Genomic DNA, 27081 nt, shown 5'->3' on the forward strand with positions numbered 1-27081 from the left:
TAGTAAATCTTCAGCAGGGTTCCCTCTTTCCATATTTAGACATAGTTAAAAATATTATCCAGACAACCAGAGAACTAATCATCTGGAGAGATGTATGGCAAGAAGACAAAGTTGCATCACTGCTGATCTCTCCACATAATCTTCCACGCAATGGGACCTCATTGGGAAAGGACTGTAGAAAGCCAAAAATTCGCCTTTCATAGGAAACTCTTTGCCTTCCAAGAAAATACAGCAAAACATAACACTGCCAAACAGCACGCCAAGTAATGTAAATGATCACAGACTTCTAACAGTTAATGACCGTCTGAGAAAAAATACCTAGCTCAAAAAGAAGAAAAATAAATCTGTCTTATGATTATTTTAGCCTAGCATGTTTAATGTTAAATTACAATCATGGTAACAAGACCTTAAGGCCCTAGATACCATGAAGTACTAATGGGTCAGACTCCTATATTCTGTAAGACAGTACTGAACCACTTCATTTTTCATTTTTAATCAGGAGTACTGGATTTTAAGCACAGAATGTTTCTTTGCTTAGGAGGCATATGCAGTACAACAATTAAAATACTCTTAGTTATACCAAATACTTCAGCTATGTATAACCAGAGTTATGCTTGGTAGGAATGGGACTATGCTTACACCTCAGGTACCCACTCCAATGGCTGACTGAGCCAAGTCCTAAGTGAGCATGTACTGTTGCACACCCTAGCTCCACAAACCTTGTTGCTTGCACACATCTTGCCACGCATACATCCTATATTATCTAAATGGTTACAGGAAAGAAGAAGAAGAGGAAAAAAAAAAACAACTTTTGCTATGGAACAAATTAGATTCTCTCCATGTTAATTGGTGTGGGCAGCCAATCTACAAATCATGTAAGTTAAGGAATGACTCAGAAGTTAAACAGAAAAGCCCCAAACAACTCATGTACACTACCACCACAAAATAGTAACAGTTAATAAACTCTCAAGCTTACAAGCAAGCATAAAGAAAAACAACAGCAACAAAAAATATTAATGTAAAGCAAAGTACAGTCATATTTCCTTATTCAATTGCAGTGGGTATCCTTGGCCAGGTGCTGGTGGGGTGGCTGCAGAGGCCTCTGTGAGGTGAGGCCAAGGCCGGGCCTGCCCTGTGCTGGACATGGCCGGCTCCAGCGGCCCCACCACAGGCACAGAGGGGCCCTGCAGTTGTGGCTGGTGCCTCAGGGGAAATGGATTTAAGAAAGGGCAAAATGCTGCATAGGCAGAGAGAGGGGGAGGGGAAAAAAAAAAACAAAAAGAGTAAAGAAACGCCAGTGCTGCCACTGTCAGAGAAGAAGTAGAGGATGACGGCACCAGAGCAGAGATTATTCTGCAGCCTGTGGAGGCCACCACAATGAAGTAGCTTGAACCCATGCAGCCCATGGAGAGGACCATGCTGGTGCAGACATCCATGCTGCAGCTGGTCGTGGACCCCATCCAATATTCCTTGCAGGAACTGAGGCCTTGTGAGCGATCCCATACTGGAGCAGATTTAACTTAAAGGACTGCAGCCCATGGAGAGGAGAACCCACGCTGCAGCAGGGGAAAAGTGTGAGGAGGAAGGGGCAGCAGAGTGGAGCTGCTAGGGACTGACCACAGCCTCCCATTTCCCATCCCTCCTGTGGCGCTTGCAGGGAAGAATCGGGACTGAAGGAGTGAGCTGCTGGGTGGTCATTTGGCCCTTAGCCATCATCAGCTCACCACATCAACAAGTGTAATAACCATCACATGGACTGAACACAGGACAGGGAAAGTGCAAGGTATCATTTTGCAATTGGAGCATTTAGTCCTTCATAAAGAGTTCACACAAAGAGTTCAACCTACCTACCTAAGTTGCATCATTCAGACTAAGCATTTCTCAATATCCAGCACAGTCATTATTGGAAGTCATTTCAACCCATAGCAAGCAATGGAAAAGTCTTTCGGTTAGTGCAGTAAGATTAATAAAAACAAACATTTCTGAGTAATTTTAAGACCCACTCCCATACTGTTAACATATTTTATGCTACATGTGAGCATATTTTTGTAACTTGAACTGCCATCTTCCAGAAACTAAAGCTTATTATTGAAAATCCATTTTCTGAGTATTTTCACCCAATTACAGGTACCTTTCAGATAATATACAGAATGTTGGGAAGAATTTGAGTTGCTTTGTCCAAATGTTCTGCAGACCACCTACTTATTTTTTCCCTCTTGGGTTTTGGCATACATATATTTACTGTTCAGAACAATCATAAAGACTCATTGAATGAAAGTTTAGTTAGGAGAGTGGAGTAGGAGAAACAATGCTTCAATTAAACCACCTATTTTAATTAAGAGTTCAGAAGAAGCCTTTGTGCTTTGTCTAAAGGGGCTCAAAGGAGTGCAAAAGCTCCTAACAAACTACATCTGGTGAAGGAAACATTTTCATGTAGACAAATCAGAGGCTTAGCCGATAAACGTCTGCATACTCACAGAGAAGTCAATTAGACTAGATGGGAAGCTAGTTACATCTTGTAAATCCTTGTGCTAAAAGTTGTACTTTTTCCAATGGGATTCAATTCAACCAGCAGTATTCACCTGAGTGATGTCTTCTGATAAAAAGTCAGCATGTCCGTATCAGGTATGTCTATTACTGAGAACAGATTATAAACCACAAGAACCAAAAAAATCAAAATTGTAAGAAGGTACCTTACACAGGAATAGCTAAGAAAAGTCTAAGAATGGATATAAATTTTACACAAATTTTAAATATAATCTCTATTGAAGTCAGGGAGACAAATATGTGCTCATATTAATACACTGATGCAAAATCTGCCAAAATACTGTACCTACCATTCATTTGGGGGTAACATTAGGGAGTGTTGGACTATTACAAAGTTGCTACATTGCTTTGTTTTTAATTCACTCTGATTCAAATTCTATTATTTTACTCAACCAGCGAAGACACTGGCCCTGCCTGCACCTGTTGAATTTACTACAGTTAATTTCCCACCAATATAAATATCAAGGCTTCAGGAAATAACTTTTTATTTTAAATTAATCCATTAGAAGATGTTCCTTGTCACTAATTTGGTTTGTTACTATTGCCTTTTGCTAACAGACACCTGAAGTTTTCTCATCTCTCTCTCTCTCTAGCTCATCATTTATCAGAGGAAGCACAGCTGGAGTTCAAACCCTCCAAAATACTAAATATGTACAAGACATATTGTAGTCCTCTGCAGATCTTCAGAGTAAGTCAGATCACTCAAGGAACCAGATGTTATGTTATCTCCAAATTAGGCACGGACTTCATTTTGCACTGGGGAAGGGCTTCATCTTACCATCTATCATCTTTCTGGAATCCTTCCTTCCCAGTCCAGACAGCACCAATCATGTTTCTGAGTCTGTTACAACTGAATTTTTGTTACTCTATCACAGGTCTGGCAGGCATTTGTGGGAATGGGAAAAGGGGAACAAGTATTAAGGAGAGAACCAGACCCACACTGTCCTCTTGAGCAAGTACTGCTGTAATACTGATGGTACTGAAATGAATGAAATAACAAACAGTACTTTCTTTTATGAAAGCATAATGTCCCTGTGTATAATGATTCTGGATACAAATAAATAAATATAAATCTATTTAGCTTCAAAAAGCTCTTGAAAAATGAGGGAAACATACATGTGACACTAGAAGACCAAAAAAGTTACATTCAGTAACTATGTCAGGCAAGTATGTTCCTTGGAGTTCTGGATAGTGGTTCTTTCAACCCTTGTGAACACACTAGGGATCTAAATCATGGTGAATACAACTCTTCATCTATATGGGATTGTTTCCTCTTGATACAATCAGAGCAGATGAAAACCAGATGCTGGGGGTCTGGCTTGATGGGATTTTGTTTTCAGGGATTTTTGCACAACAAAAGTCATTCAACTTTGTGGAGCTTAAAAATGATCTCTGTCTTCCCAAGATGCATAACAGAATAATATGTTGCACACTAGGCAAAAGATAACAGCACTGCCATACACTCAGGTCTTTTGAGTTTTTCCATGCAGGTTTTTAGTAATTTTGTTTGCTTGTTTGTTTTCCATATACATTAGATACAGGTATTATATATTATTGTATTTATACACTAAATATACAAAGGTAAGTAAGATGTCATCAAACAGGATGTTGAATGTCTTCAATGTTTTACTCCTTTTTTGTATGTGTTGTAAAACATTCAAAAAAATACAGTAAACTTGCTTAAAAATTGAATCATTGTGAGGAATAAAATGTAAATCAGTACAAGTTACCTTCATGATGGCGACATCAGAGATGTTTTCTGCATGTGTATCAAAAGTTGTCTGGAAGCTTAAAATTGAGACAGTGGATAACTGAGAGAAACCAGCAGCAGACTGGATAATTGCTGGCAAAACAAATCTGTATTTTTGTATCTGTACCATATTCATAAAACCAATGTTACAAAACTTCCTTTAATCCTTCTAAACTCATAATCCAGAACCAAGATACTGAACATGGCCACAGCTCAAAACTCAATCCCATTTTTCATAGCTGAATCCATTACTGAATTGCTTACACACTCTTACTTCAAAATCAAGCCATATTTGTGCAAATTAAACTGAATTCACTTTTTGACAGAGTATCTTGCCTTTCTATTTCCTAAGAAAAGGTACTGTAGAGTAAATGACAATTATCATACTGCTTATTGCTGTACAAATGAGTATTGCAATAGCTGAAAGAATCAAGTGAGAAGGAAAAACCTCGCATCATTTTCTCATAATAATGCATATTATCAACTTTTTAGTTTTATATTGTAAATATTTGAGTAATGTAACATTTTTTAGTTTTATAGTCTGGATATTTGAGTACCATAACATTTAGAAGGTCTACCACATGAACAATGATCACATAAATCTATGTTTAGCTACATGTTACAGAGAAAACCATCAGGACAAATGTTCTTCTACTGCCACAACTTTTTTTTTACAAGGATGAAAAGATTCTTCCAGAAGCATTTCACTAGTTATTTTACATAGTTTAATACTTATTTATCCTTGTCAACCCAAAATTAGCTTACTGATACAATGCTTCCTTTACTGTCAAATGACATTTAGTTTATCAATACTGCTATTAGTTGCCTCATGCTTCTTTACTGTACTGACCAACACATATTCTAATCCTCTATATGGAAACCTTGATATACACTAGCTGCCGAAACTGGAAAACCTCAGAATTATGGGCATGTCGGAATCCTGTTTTCAGGCAAGGGTCATTAACCTCCAAGGAATTTGGAGCTTGTACTTCAAATTTTTTTTTGTCCTTGTGGCATAAGAGGCCTCTCAAAGACAAAATTAATGGAACTGATGCGGAGTCTATCTGACCCTGCAGACTGATAGCTCCATGGCCCTATTCTACACTCATAGTTTTGTTTTCATTGATAACTAACACTTTTGTGACCAGAATTACATGTTAATTTCTCCCTGCTACTGCTCTGGAAACCTTTGGATAAGGTTTCCAAAGGCAGTCTACAATAGTGGTCATCCAAAGTGGCTGAAGGATAGGGGCAAAACTCTCTTGTTCCTTTGTAGCAACAACAACAACAGAGAGAGACCAACTGGGAGAAGAATGAGTGGCAGATACAGAAGACAAATTCCACAGACTGTGGCATAGGAAAATACCCAGACTCCTTTCTTCCCTGGTGGCTAAGGTTTCTCAGACAGCTCTATCTCCAATTTTCACATCACTGAAATAGCTGGCTTAGTTTGCTCTTAAGTGTTTCAACGCCATGGGTGGGTGGAGAGTTGTTAAAACAGATGAGAGAGAATAAAATCGCTTAAATATAATAAGTACTAAAAAAACAAAACAAAAAAAACTGTATATAAAATGTGCTCTCTTGTATTGATATTCTTCTGAAGAAATTAGGATACTAAATTTTTGCAAGTCTTTGAAAAAGAAATTTGAAGTTTAAAAGTCACTTGAAGCTATTACATGCAGTATACTCCTATCTTTCTTTACAAGAGATATTAAATCAGTTCTGAAACCATATAAAACTGGAATGTGGGACAGCATTATACTCTCCCTGGTCAAACTGACCCAGTCTTCTCCTCCTCTGAACCTTCTGAAAATGCCTATTGTGGAAAGGAAAGTGGAAGATAAATTTGCCTGACAAGACATTTGTACTGCTTAAAATATACATTTTGTTGTCAAAAACTTTCAAAGTAAGTGATTTAATCCAGATTAATTTTGAAGATGCCATACACAGTAATAAAAGAGTTTGACAAAATCATGCTGTTTTCTGAATACAGAAACTAAGAGATAACAAGGAGACTTAAATAACTAGTAAGTCATTTAAGAAACCTTCCTCCTTTGGAAAAGAAGTACCTGACATTTTACATAATTAGAAACAAACACTTCCTATCAAATGAATAAAAAAAGTTTCCTTGTAAAACTGCCATAAACATTGATATATCTATTGTTTTACTGTTTTATCTAAAAAAAAAAAAAAAAAAAAGCACGGCTTTAGAAGAAAATCAAGCACTACTGTTGTAGTTTTAATAAAACACTGATACATACTCCATGAAAGTAAGAGTTTTTAATGTACAACAGCAGCTACCCAGCAACTCCCATAAAAATGTGGTCTCATAAATCAACAAAACCCAAAATCAGAACACATCCTGACAATACTGTAATCTATCACTAGCATTAAATGCTCAGTTGTAAGACTTTAATTGCAACAAGACATGAAGCTCTCAGACTTAAGACTGGCAAAGTCTTCATTCAGCAGGCATGGACAAGGAGCACATATTTTATACATGCTGATGCATATAAGTCATTGTTTGCTAGCCTAGCTGTGAGCACGCAAAGAAAAACTTTACACATAACCACGAGGCTTTCTCTCTTTCTTCATGTACCTACAAAAATTCATAGACACATATGCACATATACAGATATGGATATACATATATACACAAAGCACAAGCTAATGATGCTGCAAAGAAAAAGATGAAAATGAATGTTGGTTTTCCCTAGATCTCTTCTATGCTTTTTCCCGATCAAAATGCCAGTCTCTCTTTCCCTCCTTCCCTCCTCCCTCTCTTGTTAAGTTAGGAACCGAAAACAGCATTGCAGCCAAGCAGAACTTAGCCAGGCACTGTGCAAAGACACATTTTTGGGGAAGTTTTGAACCTCCAAACAAAATTTGCAGAAAGACATTATGGAAACAAGAGGCCTCTTTTTCAACTAGAGACAACAGACACTTCAGAATACTGTGGTTGAAGAGAAGTAGGTTAAGTATATAATTACTACCCATGCAGAGGTACCGTTCAAAAATACCCTCTCCCCAACTTTAAAACAAACACACACAGATGTCAAGAAACAATCATGAGGTGATGTACTTAAAATAGTAATATCTGTTTACAAATTCAAGTTGCTGCTTGGTGGAAACTTGATTTCTGTAACATGTCCCCAAGATACAATCTAATACTAAAACGTATCCTGCGGTAGGTCTACTTTCCAATTACTAGAAGTAAGCATACAAGATATATAATTAGTTATGACACTGGGACAGGCATACATGTTTCAACACAGACAGAGCTCTGAACAAACTTTTTGGCAGTATATGACAGAAGACTTAAATTGAAAGCTCAAAGGCAGGGTATACTGTATTATAGGAAAGGAGGAAAAAAAAAAAAAAGAAAAAAAACACCCTCAAACTTAAAAAGTTCTCACACCAAATGATTTTTAAAGGTATGAGCATATTCAGCTGAAACACCCTGCATAATCTGTAAAGAAAAAAATATTGCCCTGCAGCAAAAAAATGGGCTATATTACAAATTAAGAAAAAGAAATTCAATCCTTTGAATAGTTTCTTTTCTTTCAGTGAAAGGGTGTCATTCTTCTCTAAAGACTACATTAAGACAAAACATTTATATAAATCAAAGAAGATTTCCTTAATGACTCTGGGCATGGGATCTTAGATCTGGGATGAAACACCAAACTCTATCAATTCTAAAATAAATTAGGAAAGGATTATACAAGTAGTACTTATCTTGGCATTAGAAAAAAAAAGAACTTTAGTGTTAAAGATATATCATCAATATGCCTTCAACCTATACCCTTGAAAGGGTATTCAGGACTGCATTCAGAATAAGTAAGCTCTAAGCAGCTCAGTTATATATCTGGTTTCTAAACATTTTAGTTTGTGAAACCAACCAGACACCAAATGAGATATAATGGGAAATGTCCATAAGGATTAACCTTATGGATGTCTTGTTTCATTCTACAGAGAGTGATAGTCTTCAACTAGTCTGAATAAGCTTGCTCAGATGTCTGAAATGGTCTCCTTGCTCTGCCATCTTCCCTGTAAAGAAGTATTTTAAAAGTCTTTTTCTTTTTTTTTTTTTTTTTTTTTTCCCAACAAGAAGTCCCATTGGTCTCAGTTGTCTGTAACAGGAACACAATGAACCTGTCTCTGTAAATGAAATTCTGAGTGCATAAGTCTGTGAAAAGTATGCATTAAGTCAAAATGATAGCAATTAGTGGGGTCTTCCAAGCAAAAATTCATGAAGTTGATATTTGTATGAAATACAGAAGAATTTTAAGGTATTTAGAAAACAGCTTATGTTCTTGATACACAAATAAAACTGATACTTCAGTTATAGTAACTGTCTTATAAAAGTACAGTGAAACTTCTTTAGTTTCACACTCTTAGACAAAATTAAAACAAAACATATACTTTGCACTTGCTCAAATGGGTATAGCAATACTCCCTCTATATCAACTTAGCTAATGTTATTTAGGGAGATGATGTAGCACTGTTGGCAGTAATATTTCTTCTGTCAGCAGATATCATGTCCCATCTAGACAAAACCTGACAATAACCCTCTTTTTCCTCCTTCAGACACCAAAAAAACCCATGGACCTTGCTGAATGCTTGGAAAGAGTGTTCCTGTGATGTCACTCACCGTGCTCGTATCAGGGAAGAAATAAAATTTCCAAAGACAGGGCGTCCCATTGAGAACAATTAGCATCTTAGGAATGCCTATGCCTTTTAAGCTGAAAGTGTTAAGAGTTTGTTTTTTGATTACAATTGCAGTGACGGAGCTAGTGTAGCACTTATGATTTCAGTCCTCCTCAGTTAAAACCAGTACCTTTAACATCATCCCAAGATGTGGTGTGCATGAGACAACCTGCATAGAAGCTGGGTGAGCCACATTCAGCATTAGTTTAGCTCATAAACAGAGCAGGAAACAAAATAGCCAAATATTGGGGAAGAAAGAACAAAGTTGACAGCATCTGAGTATACGTCAAAAAATACCACCCTGTATTGTCTTTGTCTGAATTGTGCCTCCCTCAGAAACTAGATTACTGTTTATCTCAATCTCTCTCACAGAGACAACATTTAGCAAACTAGCTTCACATAAAGCAAAGGAAAGTCTTCATCTTGCATACTTTGGGCATTGATTCTGCATGCAAAAGGCACTGGTGGATTTCAAGTGTTGTAAGTAAGTAATAGTATAAGACTAGTATGGATAAATATGTAGATACTGTAACTCAGTGCACCCCATGTAACTATCCACCTCAGAACAACAAATAGTCATATAGGGCTCCATGTGGGCATGGCACTGATCATCCAGATCAAGTTTATTCATAGATATTGCCTTATTTAGGACAGACTTGTATTTTGATAACATTACAATGTACCACAGGTTTATATTACTACCCACATTTCCGTCCTTTGTAATCAACATATGACTACATGCTACATTTGATAATAGATCACATATTTACTGATTTTTATTAATTTTTTTAACTCTACAATTATTACTTGTAATAAAATTGCCTCTTTTTTCATTTTGTACAAGTCTTACATCTTTAGAAGAACTATCCAATCTCTTTTACAATGTTTTTTCCTCAGTTCCATGAGGTTTTGGGTAACTAGCACAGTGAGTCAGATACTATTCATGGAGTGACTGTCTTTAGCATAAGACATTAAAAAAAGTCTTGAATATTTGTCATAACTCAAGTTCCCATGATCCTTTCAGAGCAGAGAGTTAATACCACTGCCCAGCCATCTGCCAGCTCTGGTAATACAGATGGGACATTAAGTTCATGAAATCCAAAGGCAAAACACCCATGGACTTTTAGAAGACAGCTAAACAAAGAAGAAACCATCAAGTGGTTTGGAGGCAGATTCACAGTGTATAAGCTAGTTTGCAGCACATGTGATGTAGCTTCCCCGCACTGAAAATGAAGGAAACTACATACAGGATAGTGCAAATAGTTGGCATGCTGTAAATCCCTACTAGAGGTTACCTTGCAGTAACAGTCTCACAAGAGTTAGGAACTTACAAACTCCAAAGTGTTTTGCTGTTGTTGTTGTTGTTATTTCTAAGTCAGTGTGAAATCTGTCACTGACCGCTCTGAGAAAAATCCATTCCATCAACTCATTTAAATAAACTGCACATGAAGGTTTATTCACTCTCCATCCTGAAGTGCCATGCATATCCCATGTTTCTAATTGAGAGAGGTCCAAGAATGCTATCTGCCTTTGTCCTATGATTCAAGTTTGTATCCCATTTCCCTGACATCCTTGGATGAAATTTCAATACACGTTTCCTGAGAAATTTTAATTACCAAAGGCCAAAATTGAATACAGTGCAAACCCTCTGACAAACCCAGTATTTCCTGTGAAACCCTCCAATGCCTTAAATGCACTAAGTTCTACCTTTCCTGAAACTTAGCTAACAATTCTCTGTCTCGTCATGGCACTCAGACAATCTTCATGCCCAGATCAGTGACTGGCAACACTGCAACTAAATATATGGTATTAAGTGAAATTGTCTAAGTCACATCACTTAATTTCAACTGAGCTTCCATTAGCCATCATGTAATTTCTGAAAATTTTCTATACTTTTTTCCATCCCGGGACTGCATTTTGCCAACACCTGATATTTCCCATTATTTTATGGGTAGCCTTAGCTATAACCAGCTATTTTAGCAAGCCAATCTTACTTGGAATTACAAGTTGATCAAATCTTCACAGTTCAGAGGCTTTTTCAAAAAAATACAAATACTTTCTATAATATGATAATCAGCTAATCCTATATATTGTGCAAACATTAGCATGATAGTATAATCACAGTATATGTCAATGTACATTATAACAGCAATAAAACCCAAGATAAATGGATTGAACATCCTCATACAAGCCAGTGAAAGGCCAGCCCAGTTTCTTTTATAACGTATGACAAAAGACATGGTGTCATGCCTTTCACACAATATTGTCATCATAAATGGAGGTCATCAAAATTCTAAAGGAGAGAAGATCCCTAATTTAGGAGAAAAACACCCACAAAGATGTGGGGGTTCTTCTGCAAATCCAATTGCTCACTACTTTCCCAGGCAAAATATCCACAAGTGCTGGTATGACCATCTTTAGTTCATGAATTAGAGAGATATCACAGGCTTGGTTGTTAGCAGGTCTCATTATTGTTACCATAATATACTTATAAGACCCAGGTTCACAGTACTAATATTGGTATGCTCATAGGAAATTACTCAAGTCAGAGAAAAAGGTAATTTAATATACTTCTCAATGGAAACACTGTGGACGGTATGAAAATGTTAAGAGTCTTTATAACATAGAGAGCAGACAAAGCTGAAGAACAATGAAGAGAAAGACAAAGAGAAGAAAGAGAATATAATGATAATGATAATGAAAATGAGAAAGAGAAAAAGAAAGAGAGAGAAAGAGAAAGAAAGAGAGAGGAATAGGAAGAGGAAGAGGAAGAGGAAGAGGAAGAGGAAGAGGAAGAGGAAGAGGAAGAGGAAGAGGACGAAAGAAAGAAAGAAAGAGAGAGAAAGAGAAAGAGAAAGAAAGAGAAAGAGAAAGAGAAAGAGAAAGAGAAAGAGAAAGAGAAAGAGAAAGAGAAAGAGAAAGAGAAAGAGAAAGAGAAAGAGAAAGAGAAAGAGAAAGAGAAAGAGAAAGAGAAAGAGAAAGAGAAAGAGAAAGAGAAAGAGAAAGAGAAAGAGAAAGAGAAAGAGAAAGAGAAAGAGAAAGAGAAAGAGAAAGAGAAAGAGAAAGAGAAAGAGAAAGAGAAAGAGAAAGAGAAAGAGAAAGAGAAAGAGAAAGAGAAAGAGAAAGAGAAAGAGAAAGAAAGAAAGAGAAAGAGGGGAGGGGAGGGGAGGAGATGGAGAGGAGAGGAGAGGAGAGGAGAGGAGAGGAGAGGAGAGGAGAGGAGAGGAGAGGAGAGGAGAGGAGAGGAGAGGAGAGGAGAGGAGAGGAGAGGAGAGGAGAGGAGAGGAGAGGAGAGGAGAGGAGAGGAGAGGAGAGGAGAGGAGAGGAGGGGAGAGGAGGGGAGAGGAGGGGAGAGGAGAGAAGACTCGAGGAGGGGAGAGGAGGGGAGAGGAGAGGAGAGGAGAGGAGAGGAGAGGAGAGGAGAGGAGAGGAGAGGAGAGGAGAGGAGAGGAGAGGAGAGGAGAGGAGAGGAGAGGAGAGGAGAGGAGAGGAGAGGAGAGGAGAGGAGAGGAGAGGAGGGGAGAGGAGGGGAGAGGAGGGGAGAGGAGGGGAGAGGAGGGGAGAGGAGGGGAGAGGAGGGGAGAGGAGGGGAGAGGAGGGGAGGGGAGGGGAGGGGAGGGGAGGGGAGGGGAGGGGAGAGGAGAGGAGAGGAGAGGAGAGGAGAGGAGAGGAGAGGAGAGGAGAGGAGAGGAGAGGAGAGGAGAGGAGAGGAGAGGAGAGGAGAGGAGAGGAGAGGAGAGGAGAGGAGAGGAGAGGAGAGGAGAGGAGAGGAGAGGAGAGGAGAGGAGAGGAAAAGAAAAAGAAAAAAAGAAAAGAAAAAAGGAAAGGAAAGGAAAGGAAAGGAAAGGAAAGGAAAGGAAAGGAAAGGAAAGGAAAGGAAAGGAAAGGAAAGGAAAGGAAAGGAAAGGAAAGGAAAGGAAAGGAAAGGAAAGGAAAGGAAAGGAAAGGAAAGGAAAGGAAAGGAAAGGAAAGGAAAGGAAAGGAAAGGAAAGGAGGAAAGGAAAGGAAAGGAAAGGAAAGGAAAGGAAAGGAAAGGAAAGGAAAGGAAAGGAAAGGAAAGGGAGAGGAAGATGGGGGGAGGAGAGGACAGGCAAGGGGAGGGAAGGGGAGGGGAGAACAGAGTGGAGAGGAGAGAAAAGAAATATAAGAGAAAAGAGAGAAAAAGGAGGGGAAAAAAAAAAGAGAAAAAGAAGAAAAAAGAAAAGAAAGCCAGTATTTCCTAAAGTGCTCTCTTAAGATAAAGGGAGGTGCAATATTTAGTTTCCCTTCTAGAAACACATTTATTTTCACAGGTACCTTTTAGGATCAATTTATTTCTTACTTTTAGTAAAGAACCAGAACTGGCCCAAAAGCCTTCCTGGTAACATAAGTAGCTGTCCAGAGGAAAAAAAAAATGTATATGTGTATATTTCTACGTATTAAAGTGCATGTACATATATACGTATTGTGTGTATGCATTTCCATCTATTTTTATATGTACATTTAAATGTATTTATAAAGATGTATATAATAACATATTGTGTATGTATATAGCACAATATATTGTATATGTACATGCATGCACACACATATATGCATGCACCCCGCAGGAAAGCTGCAGCAAAAATTCTAAAAGCTTTTTCCTTCCACTACATCTGTAGTTCATCTTGCCACTGATATATTTAAAAAGAAAAAGCATGTTAAATTAAAATAATTCTTGCAGTATGTAAAGCAAAAGGAACATGCATACTTTGCTTGTTACAAGACTAGATTTGTGTTGGTTTATTGTAAACTTATCACCACAAGAGCAATAATGATCCTTAAAACAGATTACATTTCAAACTGAAGCCTGAAGGTATCCGCCATGGTGTACCATGTCACATCGTCAACGCTTATATCTGTAAAGGTGAGAACAAGAACAGTTCTCTTGACTTCACCAATCGGCTCATTTGTCTGTTGCAACTGTTCAGGATCCTGTGATTAGATCTTTCATGGGTCTGGCAATAACTTCATGAGAAGAGTGAATTTTGGCCCCCTGTGTGTGGCAATGGGAAGACAGTCACTGTCTGCATGTTTCAGAGGTTCATCTAACACGCTCGCAAATCCTCTGTATTGCCCAGTGACTGCTAAACACTGCATAAAGCTCATGTTATGCAAAACTCATCCCGTCATACTGCCCACCACTTAATAGCAAGAGGGCTATGAAATTCCACATACAGGTAACAAGGGGTACAGAAAAGGTATGCAAGGTAGGAAAGAGGCAAGCCTCTTGCCCTGCTGTGGTTACTAGAGCTATTTGCCTGTTGGCACTCTTTCAATATCATACTCCCAGACTCAGTCACCTCCTTCCCTGCCATCACATGGACTTTTTTTTTTCTCTTATTTTTAATCAAAAGGCTACTGCTAATGAAACTCAGGAAACTATCTCATGGAATTAACTCATGAAAAATTTCAATTAGCAGGATATAGTGATGAGCTTCTTGCAACTTTCTGATCCCCACGCCTAACCATAGAGCTAGGTAGCTCACTTCTACCCCTTGCTGCCCTCATACTGCCAACAGCACTCCAAAAAGTGACAAGAAAGGATGAATATTTGCATCCCCTCTGTAAGTCCACTCAGCAGCTGAAGAACTTCTTGCTTACAAAATAATTATTTGATATCATAAATCGTTTAAATAAACCAGCTGATAAATGAGATTCACTGCTGATATGCAAAGTAGTACAAGTTATTTGTGGATAAGAGGAAAGAAAGAAGTTTGTAACTTATTTTCTGAAGGCAAAAGTTAAAAAAAAAAAAAACATAAATAAAGGAGTAGAAATCTTTAAATCACACATCACTTACCTGCTGTTGCTACCTGCTCCTACTTATTTTTTTGGTGGCTTTCTTACCATGTGAACGACAAGTCAGCTTACACTTCCCTCAGAAGCCTTTTGTTACATTACTGATGCAATGTCATACATTACTTTTTAATATTTGCACCAAAGTATGGAGAAGATCAAAATGCCAGTTTGTGTACTGAAGAATGTAAATTCCTCAGCCTCTTTAAGTTGTGTATGTATTAACTTATCCAACCGCCTTCTAGTGTCACTTGTTTTTACCACGTACATTGTACAGGAGATCAGAACAGGGTGTCTTCAAAAACCCAACTCAAAAGACAGCCACTAACAGATATATGGTCATTGCCTGCCAGAATACCAGAAGAAAGCTAAAAGTTTTTACTAATACTGACTAGTGGGTTTTATTATTTTTTATTAATTCTGAGCATTTTCAGTAGAAAAACAAAAGTTTCCCATGCTGCTGTCTAGGATTCTGTACAAATTCTCATTATGGAAAGTAAAGTATTATGAGTAGGCTTTTAGAAACATGCAATTGGCATCAGATCAGTATAAAAGCACTGCCCAACTGTACTGTAGACTGTAACTTACAGTATAGAATAATGATAACCCTTTAAAAGATACAGATGGGGTATAAGTCTACTTGATCAACACTAGGAATCTACTGGTTGCTTTTGCAGTAAGGTGAATAACAAAACATTTTTTTTAATAAAACTAGCAAGATGCCACACACGGACAATTGAATTAGACTAGTAACAGTCTATCAAAAGAACAACAGTAAGTAGTTAGCAATGAAAAATGGCATGTATTAACAATAAAGGGGGGAAAAAAAGAGCTTTCAGGGAAATATTTCCTTTAGCTTAAAAAATGGCACTAATCAAGACTTCCAAATTAATTTACCTTACCTTTATTATAGTTCAATTCAATTTCAAAGTAGTTTTATTGCAAAAATCACCAGGCAAGTTGCCGTAAAGAGAAGTGGTTCATCATGCTGAGCACATCTTTCTAAATGTCAAATGCTACATTTCAACAGGAAAATTTATTTGATTCCTAACTGGCCCTTTCATCTTTGATTTGGAAACCATGTAGTAAGTTTTAGATTCATCAAAGCTAATATCAGTCTAGTAATGAAAGGATGTTTTAAACTAAGTAGGCACTACTACATTTGTTCCAGCTCATATCTGAGATTTCATTCCACTTAAATATTTGTCTAATTCAAATCACAAAATATAACAGCTTCTCTTTTAATTTAAGGAGAGTGGAATTCAGTATCAGGGGTACAAATGTTTCCAGGGCCTGAAGAAGAAGAATAAAAAGATTATTTTTTTCTGAATTTTCTCTCAAATACAATTTTCTTTGGAGCAACTTGTTCCTGAATTCAGCTATTACATTGCTGGTTACTTTGCCTCCGATGTTCAACTAAAGCTAAAGGTACAGCCATTCTTCACTTTCTTCATATCAGAATTTGTGAGGAAAAAAAAATAAAAAGCTCAGCATCCCTATTAATAAATGATGACCACTGACACTGAAAATCTAAACAGTGCATCTGGAAAGAGGAAGTTGTAAGAATTTTCTTGTGGCCCACTAGATTTATCATCTCAAAAACCCTCTTAGCGTGCCATATGGAAAGTGCAAAGGAGGTGACTAGGTTTTATTCAACAGCTTCATGTAGCTGTAACTCCACTGATTTCAATGGCTTTATTCCCACTTCTAACCTTGGTATGAATAGCACCAACATCAGTTGCATTGCAGAGAACTAATGGAAGCAATTCAATTATAATTTAACTATTAATATGTAGATCGAATTTTGTTTTGACCAATTTCTCCTTATAAAAGTCATATGAAGTTACACATCATACTGTTTTAATCCTACTTATAAAAATGTGATTAAAATCTGTTCTAAAAGGTAAACTAAAGAGGTCAGGGAAAAACATGTATTATTTACTATTGTAAAAACTGCAAGCTCAGAGTTCAGCTGGATTTAGTTAACAGGGCATGTAAGATGGGTGGGACAGGAACTTTGGAAGCAAAATGTGAATATTGCATTGGACTGAATGGAAGATGTACCTCAGCAGAATGAGGAAATGGTCTCATAATTAATAATTTTGTCTTTTTCATACTGTTTAGGATGCCAAAAATAGAACAAACTACTTAGATGCACCCAGATATTCTCAGTTAAACTTGGACAAGCCTGTGTCAATACAACACCCAGAGTGAATTTGAAGCTTTGCTAACAGGAATATTTTAGAATACAGTGCAATTCATATTAGTAGATTGTTTTTCAAGTAATTTGTATGTATTTCAGTTTTTGATTCAACAATGAGAAAAAAGAAAAAAATTGTCATGAAGTGTATTGAAGGACTACTTCAAGTACACTTTATCCTGTCAGCTTATTAAAAAAAAAAAAAAAGAAAGAAAGAAAAACAATACATTTCCTAGTCATAGAAAACATTTTTTCCCTTGTAAATGGAACTTAAATGAATCTAACATGATTGACAAGTACCTCACAAGCAAGCCTTGGCAACACTTAATGCAAGTCCATCTCTTCAGCGTTTTAAGCAAAATTCCTTCACAACTGTTTGTCTTTGCAATAACTCCTACAAAGCTCATTAGTGCCAGCCTTGGTTTATCCCCCATGTCATGCATTTATCCCTGGGATGCATTATCAACATGTGGCACATGTCCTTGACATGCACAGAAGAGTTGCACCCCAGGATAGCAGCATGCATGACAATAGTGTTGACTCTTACTCCTTTATGGTTGCTGGGATGTAACCGAGAAATCTAATAACTGTGACAGTAGGCCTTTAGGTTTTTCCTTGCCTTTCCAGACAGTGAAGCTGCACAGACACTAATGAAAGGTTAAATGAATAGGAATAGCTGACAAGAGGTACAATAAAGAAGGGACTTGGTAATCCACAGACACTGAGCAGAGATCCTTGGCTCAAGCAGAGAAAGGACAGCACATCGTCGAGTCACAATATTTAAAACAGCTTGCTATACACAGAGGCTTTTGTGTCTGGGTACATGTCTGGCTTTGGAAGAAAAAAAGATACTGAAAAGAAATTTCAGCATGGGGCACTTTGGCAAATGTCAGGTCACAATAAGGGAAAAATGTTTTTTGTTCGCTGTTACATCTTTGTATTCAACATTAAAAAGCATTGCCTAAAAGCACAAATCACAAGTTTCAAAATAATACATATTTGACAAATATGATAAAGTTGCAACACTAATTCAGTGTGATTCCAGCTGACAGCATGATGGCTGTTGTACATACCCTCAGTTTCGTTTACAGCTGATAACAGTTCATAATATGCTTTGCATACCGTCTGAAACTTTCCCCGTAGCCGAAGAATTCTAACAGGCCTAGTTTCTTAAGTTTTATATGCAGCAGAACTGTGGACGTAACCAATTGTAATACACTGCAGGAACACAGCTGAACTTCCAGACAGTGCACCAGATCATGGTGACTTACCGACTTTTTCGCTGTTAGCTTATGGAATTTTGATTTCTTTTTTGTTCATGACTTACAAATCAGCATAATAGCCATTCTGTTTTTTATAATGGCAAATAATCACAATGTCCAGTATGTTTTTAGAACCCCTCTACATCTTTGTAATTTTCTACAAAAATCTGATTTAAGTAAATAATAGAACATGACAGCTCCATGAAAAGAAAATTTTGAAAGAAACATAAAGAACTCCCTAAAGTAACAAATCAGAAACAAATCTGATTAAGTTATCTAAATTTGTGTTTTTCACATAAAGTATTCCAAGAAAGAAGTATGGACATAGCCTCTACAGATGAAAAGAATCCTCCCTCAATAACTTTGATTTACCTGGAATAAGAAAAATAGTATTTGCATATGTATCTGGTGTATAAAATATACATATTTATAACATGTGGTGAGAGTACTGTGAAAAGATTCTAAAATGAAAGAACCTCTTTGAACAACCACATTAAATTACAGCAGAACTCCTGAGTGTACTAAGATTCTAATAATCAACAAATAAAGGCTTTTACTAGCAAGGCACATAATGAGAGCTACTGTGCAAGAGATAAAGGAGACAAATCTGGTAGTTTATCTCACTGGATTATATCATTTACTTAAATGGTAAATAAGTTTGTCCAAAGTAATGCTTGTAAAAGCTTCCATATAACTATTAAGCAGCAATTACGATCAATGCATTTTTAGAACAAATATGTCAGAATTTAGGTGGGATGAAACTGACACAGAATACAAGGTTTAAACAGATGCTTTTTATTAAGCCATGTTAAACGCTATTCCTCTAAATTAAGTACAAATTCCTGGCTAGATTAGGAAGTGATACACATTTCCAAGATGACAGATATACTCTATTTGTTTTATATTTTATGGGGAACTTTTTGTATTTCCAGATATGCCTAATTTTTTTTCCCAACACATACTAATAGTTACTTTAAAACAAAAGGCCATGCAAGCCTGCAGATCAAGAGTCAGGACTCTTTCATTAAAAAACATACAGTGAAGAAAGGACTGAAATTCTGTTGATAGTGTCCAATATGCAAAAGGAAGAGGAACACTGCCAGAAACTCCCATATTTAAGGGAAAAATATAGATTTTGTCTTTGTATAAAATCCAACATTTTACATGGACTTCTTTTAATGTAATTAGTTTGCTGACAGTAATTTTCTTTTCTTTAAATTGCCGACATCTGTAGTCAGCCACAACATACATGTACATCCACTATAGAATAAAGTCACCTTGAAAACTAAATGCTACATCTTTGGCTCTGAAAAAGAGTTAGGAATCAACACGCACTTATTCAGAATATTTTTCTGCCTTTTTTTTTTTTTTCCACCTTAGGCATATCTAATAAAATCATGAAGCTCCCTCTAGCTCTGCAGAGGAGCTAAACTGACCAATGATCCTTTACAGTTCCTTCCCATTTTCAAAAGCAATACTAAAAGGGAGCGAGAGCAATATTTCCCTTACATAATAAGTGTTCTTTTCATTCAGCAGTTTTCAATTCTACAACTTGAAAGGACATGGATAATATGTGAGAACATCTGCTATGAAATACAGAAAGTTAAATACTGCTTATTATTGTGCAGCATAGTAAAGACCCTCTTAATCATTTCCAACTTACACTTTATTTACAAAATTCCAGTTTGAAATCTTACATTGTTTGACAAGCTAGCCATGTATGTATTTAAACACACACACACACACACGCCTACACACACATACTCGAGCGCACCTCCACTGCACTTTTCAACTACTAAGTGCAAAACAATGTAAAGGAATGACAACTAATACTACAGTTCCATTTTAGAACACAGATTTCAAGTACGGAGTGTCTTAGTTCAAAACCAATTTGTTTGTATACACTGGTTTTCCAGAAAACCAGTAATGCCAGTGGTAATTTGCTGACTGTATTTTCACCTACCATAATATTTACACATACCATTTGTAATGGCTTTTATTGTTTAATCTCCACTGCATTTCAGTATTGGATACTATGGAATTACAGTTATTTAGCAGGCTATAAATAATGTAGTTGGCATGTGCAATTGATATTTAAAATGTCTTACGACAACTGTAAAAGCCTCATTACAGACTAGCAAATCATTTCTAACAAGCAAGTTCAACTGACAAATACCAAAGCAAACCTGCAGTCTATGCCGCAAGCATGTTTGTTTTATTTAAAGGATACACATTTAATGCAGCGTGCAATGGACCATCCATACAGACTATAAATAAGAAAGAAAGCGAACTTCCAAAGTAATATGGCTATTGTGAAATTTTCTAAAATAATACTAGGAAAAAAAAAAAGGAAAACCCAGTTAACAACAGAAAGAATAGCTTACTTTCCCCTCCCCCCTTTATGAGCTAGTGTCCAATTTCTTCTTTTCTGAACAGCTGTATTATCCAACTTAAGTTGCTCTGCTAATTTCAGTCCCACAAGGACTAACTTGGAAGGCAAAAAAGTACTAGAAAAGATCAATTTGCTGGGAAAGATCAAATGAGAAAACTGTGGGGACAGCACCAGGTCAGAGTGTGAAGAACTAAGCAGACCTGTTCTTCATTAACTTAAGCTCTCTTGGGACGTCACACACTACCTGTCCATGGGCTTATTGAACCGCCTAACCCTCGTCTCTGTACCATTCTTCTGGGCCCAAGTGAATCATATCCTGCTGCTGACAAGTTAGCAGGGGACTGCGGCTGCAACATGAAAGTACTTTTCTTTCTTGTCTAAATCAGGCAGATTTTTGAAAAGACGACACAGCACTGACTCGTGACATGGCAAGATGAAATGAGAGGTCTGGGCTGGTCTTCGAGCTGTGCAGATAAAAGTAATCAAATGACACTCCTGGAATGCAAATTGGCATTCTTGACTGCAGCAATTGCACAACCATGAAACATCTCTGACAGCAAGCAAGATTAGGACAAAATGTTATGTAAAGCACTGAACTCAAAAACTCACTAGAAAATTCAAACTGTAACACTTACATTTTAATACAGCAACCGTCATCTTGGCTTTCGTCTGTTCCTTTACTTTGTTTAATGTAATCACATGTCTGTCTTTCACAGATACCTCAATAACAAAAATACAGTGTTCTTAAAAATAGGAACCTGCACAGTTTGCTCCCCTAAAATGTCCGCGTTGCATTTTCACAAAATAACGTACCATGGCAAGGTTCTCCTATTATGTCTATAAGATGTGTGTGCTTAAGGGACGCTTTCACACTCCCAAGTTTTATAAGGAGTTTCAACATTTGCTCGTAACAAATTAGTGCGCAATTTACATTTAGATTTTCTTGCGTCTGAATCAGGCAACGACGGATCATTTGAAATATTTAATGCAATAAATACATAAATTTTAAAATTCTTGTGCTTTAGGAATGTAAGGCAGAACACACATAGAGCTAGATGGTTCATTAATAATGGGCAGCTTAAAATGAAACTGCAGTGTATCAGACAGCTCATATGCCCCATTAAATTTCAGATTAAAAATTCCTGCCGTTTTTAAGGGCAAGGAACGTTCCACATACTTTTACAGGAACTTGGTATTCTTGCGCAGGTCTGCTAATCAGGCTTATCAAATGTTGCTGTCTGACATGAACTCAGTAATTGCACTGCGAGCATTTCTACTCCAAATATATGACAAAAAATGCTACCCCATTTTAAAATTCCCGTCTATGGAGGTGGGCTATAATACAGAGACGAAATGGAAGATAACGAGGAATAAAAGTCCACTTCCACCTAAAAATATTTCAGCAACGGCTATGCATGGCTTACATACAGGTTGAGAAAAATATGTAATATTCTGCTCTGACTTCTTACTTAAAAATTGCTTCAAACCATTTTAACTGTCGGCCAGACACACACACAAAAAGACACTCATTGCCACTTTAATCCTGGGTACACCAGATTATTACATGATGTCTTTTGTGCATCAGTTTTACAACAGCTTGACTCTAGGGTAAATGGGAACCATCATAAATCGCATGCTGCTTTCAAAACCACTTTAATTTCTGTCAGCGTTACTGTAACCACAGTCCTGGGCACATGCTGCTCTTTCCCCCTCCCTTTTTTTTTTCTTTCTTTTTTTTTTTTTTTTATTGTTGCCTACATTTGACAGTTGCATCTCCTACACTCCAATTGTGGCTTTGATCACTGAAACAAGACATGTCATGTAAGGGAGAGAATGGAAAAACACAAACCCTCCATCTCACGCTCTCCCTTCACTCACAGAGATACACTGTACCTATATTCTGAGTGCCATGTGTATACACGCATCTATGTGTGTAGACACATACACATATATATATGTATGTGTAGGCGTGCGTGCGCACGCCAGCATATGTATATGCAAGGCACACCAGATAAACATACAGCATCCCCGGGGTGAGGTGGCAAAAGCTGACGGAAAGCAAGGAAGTAATCAAGCAGCAACTGAAAATACACTACTTCGGTGAGTATGGGCTGAGCGCTGCTCATCACCGAGGTCAGTCCACTCGCTAAGGCGAGCAGTGAGCATTATGCGTGTACGAGCAGTCACGGCTCTTTGGACGTGTTTGTTCTTCGCAGCTGTTTAACCTATCTTCACTTCAAAGCCCGGACAAGAGAACTTCAGCCAAACGAGGTCCTCGGTCGTTTCGATTTTTTTTATTATTATTATTATTTTTAAATTAAGAGGCGGTGGAAGCCCAAACCCTGCGCTGCAAAAACCCTGCTGTAAAAAGAGATGTGCGATTGCACAGCACATGAAACACGCGGCAAGAACTTGCTCAAAGTTGGCTTTTGGGGCTCCCCCCTCCCTCCTACAGCCAGCGCATCCACACAGCTCTACCAGTTCTGTTAACAGTCGCTGATTGGAGAGGTGCAAACTGCAAGCACATGCACAACAAAAAGAAAAGAGTTACGGAGGGAAGGTGGATTTACACTTCTGTCTCCCTGCCTCAGGCGCTGTTTCACACGCGAACACACAGCTCCTTCCCCCACTCGCAGAGGTTACCTTCACGTTGTGTGCAAACCTTACTCGTTTCCGAGCAGGAGGTGGTGTCCAAAAAAGATCAGACCACCGTATGTCCAATTCGACCCCACTCCACCTTCGCTCTCCCTCCCTCCATAGACACACACTTAAAAAAAAAAAAAAAAAAAAAAAAAGAAAAGGAAAAAAAAACCACACACACACTATCCCCTCATCTTTAGTGGAGGGAAGGAGGCGGCAAAAAAGCATGTGGCCATCCCATTTCAATCCCCAAACTTGCTGAAAGTTTAGCACAGCCTCTTAGTCATTTTTTCCCCCAATCCAAGCAGCACGAGGCTGATTTATTTATTTATTACCCCCCTCCTTCGCCTGCCCGGCTGCTTGTTTATTTGAAGGCTGAAACACACCGGATAGCGAGCAGGGCTGCTTGTGTTACTGCACGATTTATTAATCAAATCAAACCGAAGTAAAGGCTAGAATGAAAACGAAAGGCTGCTGGAAACTTCTTACCATCTCTGCATGCTGGTTGTCAAGTGCACCCCCTGTCTCTCGATCTCCTCTCAGCGGCAGTGCCTGCACCCTTCCTGCTGCCTCAGGGCTCTCAGCGCCTCTCACTCTTTGCCCTCTCTCCGTCTCTCCTTCCTCCCCTTCGTCCTCCCCACTTTCCTCTCTCTTTCTCGCCCTCACAGCTTCAGGTGGTTTGAACTAAAAAACACAGCGAGAATTCAAAAACAAAAAAGATAGATTGTTTGTTTGTTTCCCCCCAAAAAGCGAGCAGCAGCGGTAGCGAGAGCCTCTCCTCTCTCCTCTCTCTCTCTCCCTCTGACTCTTCCAAAACTTCAGCCCCCAAAGTTCAGCCCGAGCAGCAGAGGGAAAGGAAGGGAAAGAGCTTTCAGCGGAGCGCTGGAAGTGATGGGAGGAGGGACCCAGGTTGGGGTCAGAGCCTCCACAGGTTGGTCTGGTGGTGCGGGGCCGTTCGGCTGGGGCAGGGGAAGGGGAGGCGGCGAAGGGGGGGGGAGGGGGGGCTGCGAGCGGGGCCGAGGGGGCCCCGCGGTGCCCGGGGGCGCGGGGCACGGCTCGCTGAGGCCCCGTCCCCCCGCCCCGAGGCTCGCCGTGCCGCGGCCGAGCTGTCAGAGCCGCCCGGCGCCCGCCGACAACTTGGCGGCCAGCGCGGGGCCGGGGCGCCCCTCTCCGCCTCACCACGCTTCCCCCTGCCTCGCCGGCCGGCCCCGGCGGGGAGAAGGCGGCGAGGAGGAGGAGGAGGAGGAGGAGGAGGAGGAGGAGGAGGGTGGAGGGCGGAGAGGGACGCGGCGGGGACGCGGAGGGGAGAGAGCCGTGGGGAGAGCGTTAGCAGGGAGGCGAAAAGTTAGGCAGGCGCAAAGTTTTCGCTCGCCCGGCCGCTTTCACCGCTCCCCACCCATTGCTCCATCAGCTCCCGGGGCTCGGCGGCGGCGGCGGCTGCAGCGCGGTGTGGGGATCTGAGGGAAAAAAAAAAAAAAAAATCGTGAAAGGAAGGGTGGCCTTTTTTTTTTTTTTTTTTTTTTTTTTTTTTCTGCAAGCGCGCGTGTGTTGGGAGGAGGGGAGGAGGGAGGAGGTGAGCCGTCACGGTTGTACGTTCGCAGGGAACAGACAAGAAGTCACATCTGTGCGTGTGCGACGCCGAGCCAAGCGCGCCCGAACGCGGCCCTCGCCCGCCACGGGGGGGGGGGGGGGGGGGGGGGAGCGCGGCCGCGGCGGCCCGGGGAGCGCGCACATACGCGGCGGCCGCGCGCGCCCTGAGGGGAGCGCGCACGGGACGGGGCGGGGGGGGCGGAGGGGAGCGGGGGGGGGTGGGGGGGGCGTGGAGCGCCGCTGCCCGCCCGCGAGCCGCACACGTAGCGCCCGCCGCGGGGCTCTGCCTAGCGGCCGGCGCGGCGCCGTTAGCGCGGTTACTCGCAGTTAGCCGCCGTTTAGCGCCGTCCCCCGGGGAACGGCGGCTGACAGGGCTGCCCCCGGGCCCTCTCCCGGCCCGTCACGGCGCTGAGGCCGAGGGTCACGAGTGACCTGCGGAGCGGCTCCCCTCGCTCCTCGGGGCCCGTGTAAACGCGGGGCGGGGGGTGGATCCTTCAAAAGCGCTGACGCAGAAGGCGCTCACAAGGAGATGATGGGTCAAGTAGGTGAGACAGGTAGCTGCCTGGGACTGCAGGTTCCCAATGTAGTGCTGTGCGGCACATCCCTGTGAGCTACCAAGCCCCGAGGCTTTGCAACTGATGTTGCTGTCTTTATCGTTTCTGCATTTCGTATGCCTGCCGTAAGAGGGAAGGGTAGCTGACCTATATTACCACCAAAACTAGGTTTTCACAACAACCGACTGGATGTATCCCAAGGTTTCTACTGAAAGCTCGTTCTGTTTCCTGGATCTTACCCAGATATCTTCATCAGGCATAACACATATCAGCTTGTGGACGGGTCTTACAGTGCCCACATTTTAGGATTAGTTTTGAGCCTTGAGCTGTTGAGAGCGTGTTTCAGGCTCAGACAACGATTCAAAAGTTTGTTTGTTTTATAGGAGTACATATGATCAAGTAAAATTTTGAGTAATTTATGGACGTTCTAAAAAAAAAAAAAAACAGGACTTTTTAAGCCATGACTTGACACATTTTCTATCAAAGGGGAGAGAGAAGTAAAACCTAGTTAATTATTTCAAAGTCACATTTTATTGTACATAAAAACGCATTTGCCCTTTTGAACCAGTGAAGGGCCAAGAACTACCCAAAACATTGTGTTCACACAGCCCCCTAGTGGTTAAAGCCTTGACAAGTTCACGTGCATGTCTCCTCACATGAAAGCTGGTCCAAAGCAGCTTGATGCAGATTAAAAATAAAACGCTGTAACCTTCTCAGAAGGCATGGTCACCTGCCACCATAAAGATATGCCGTGCCCAGTAAAAGGCTGGTCTTTTCTATGTAGTTGCAGAGAAGAGAATCAAGGCTACAACGAGTTACAGCTTTGTGAAAGAAAGGACTTACAGTAGGTAGGCAAACAGACAACTGAATTTAAAACAAATTTCCTGTATTACCTTGGAAAAGTGAGATTTCTTAAACTGGGGCTAGGCATTTGGTGGAGCTATTCCTATATTCCTTAAACCCATAGATTACAGTGATCCTACATGAACCTACATTACACACTAAAAATTTGATCTAAGCTCTGACCAACCATTTCAAATGAAGAACCTAGTAAGTGTAACACAATAATTAATAGCTTCCACTTATTTTATTTTAAAATATTTTGGATCATTTTGTATGAAAACTAATAATAATCCATTAAGTAGTTCCTGGGCTACCTTGCTTGATATTTAATTCAGCTTTTTTAAATCTCCCCTTTTTTTTCCCCTCCGCCTGTCAATAAGCCAGTGGCTTTTGTATTGACAGTATATTACAGCCTCTTGAAAGCTGCTGAGGAGATAAAATAGCTGGAGGCAAGTTGGCTGTTGGGAGTTCTGATTCTTGGGTTGACAGTATGGGATTACAGGATAAACACTGTGGAATAAGACATTTCTGCTCAAAGGATCAGCAGCACAATAGCTAACTGGTGACATTTGAATATACATCATCATTAGACTTCAGACTGAACAAGCAGCAAGATTTCCAGAAAGTTTGCATCTTTTGGAATTATATTTTCTGTCACACAGACAACAGTGTTTTGAATTTGCACTCAGTCCCTGCTAAGACTTACCTACTATGTGGTATCCTGAGATAATCCTAGGAAGATGAGGCCCTTGTTAACATATTATACCATCCATCTGCAC

The 27081-nt window shown here is 39.6% G+C and overlaps 1 protein-coding gene across 10 annotated transcripts in view; it reads right to left on the reverse strand.

Moving 5' to 3' along the window:
* BNC2 (basonuclin 2) overlaps positions 1–24954 on the reverse strand; it is a 354372-nt gene extending 329418 nt beyond the window's left edge. For 2 of the 10 annotated variants that reach the window (XM_035558598.2, XM_035558597.2), the window contains exons 1-3: positions 24909–24954; positions 24712–24772; positions 23805–23999 (exon numbers count right to left, since the gene is read on the reverse strand). In XM_035558598.2, coding sequence (XP_035414491.1) covers positions 23805–23999; positions 24712–24723 — 207 coding nt within the window. In that variant the 5' untranslated portion in view covers positions 24724–24772; positions 24909–24954. Of the gene's footprint in view, positions 1–21310; positions 21396–23318; positions 23525–23804; positions 24046–24711; positions 24773–24908 lie in introns of those variants that run through there. The other 8 variants (XM_035558579.2, XM_050716583.1, XM_035558586.2 and 5 more) reach the window with 8 other exon arrangements.
* Positions 24955–27081: the final 2127 nt, after the last annotated feature.

This window comes from Cygnus atratus, chromosome Z (genome assembly GCF_013377495.2).
Source record: "Cygnus atratus isolate AKBS03 ecotype Queensland, Australia chromosome Z, CAtr_DNAZoo_HiC_assembly, whole genome shotgun sequence".
In the NCBI taxonomy this organism is placed as follows: Eukaryota; Metazoa; Chordata; class Aves; order Anseriformes; family Anatidae; genus Cygnus; species Cygnus atratus.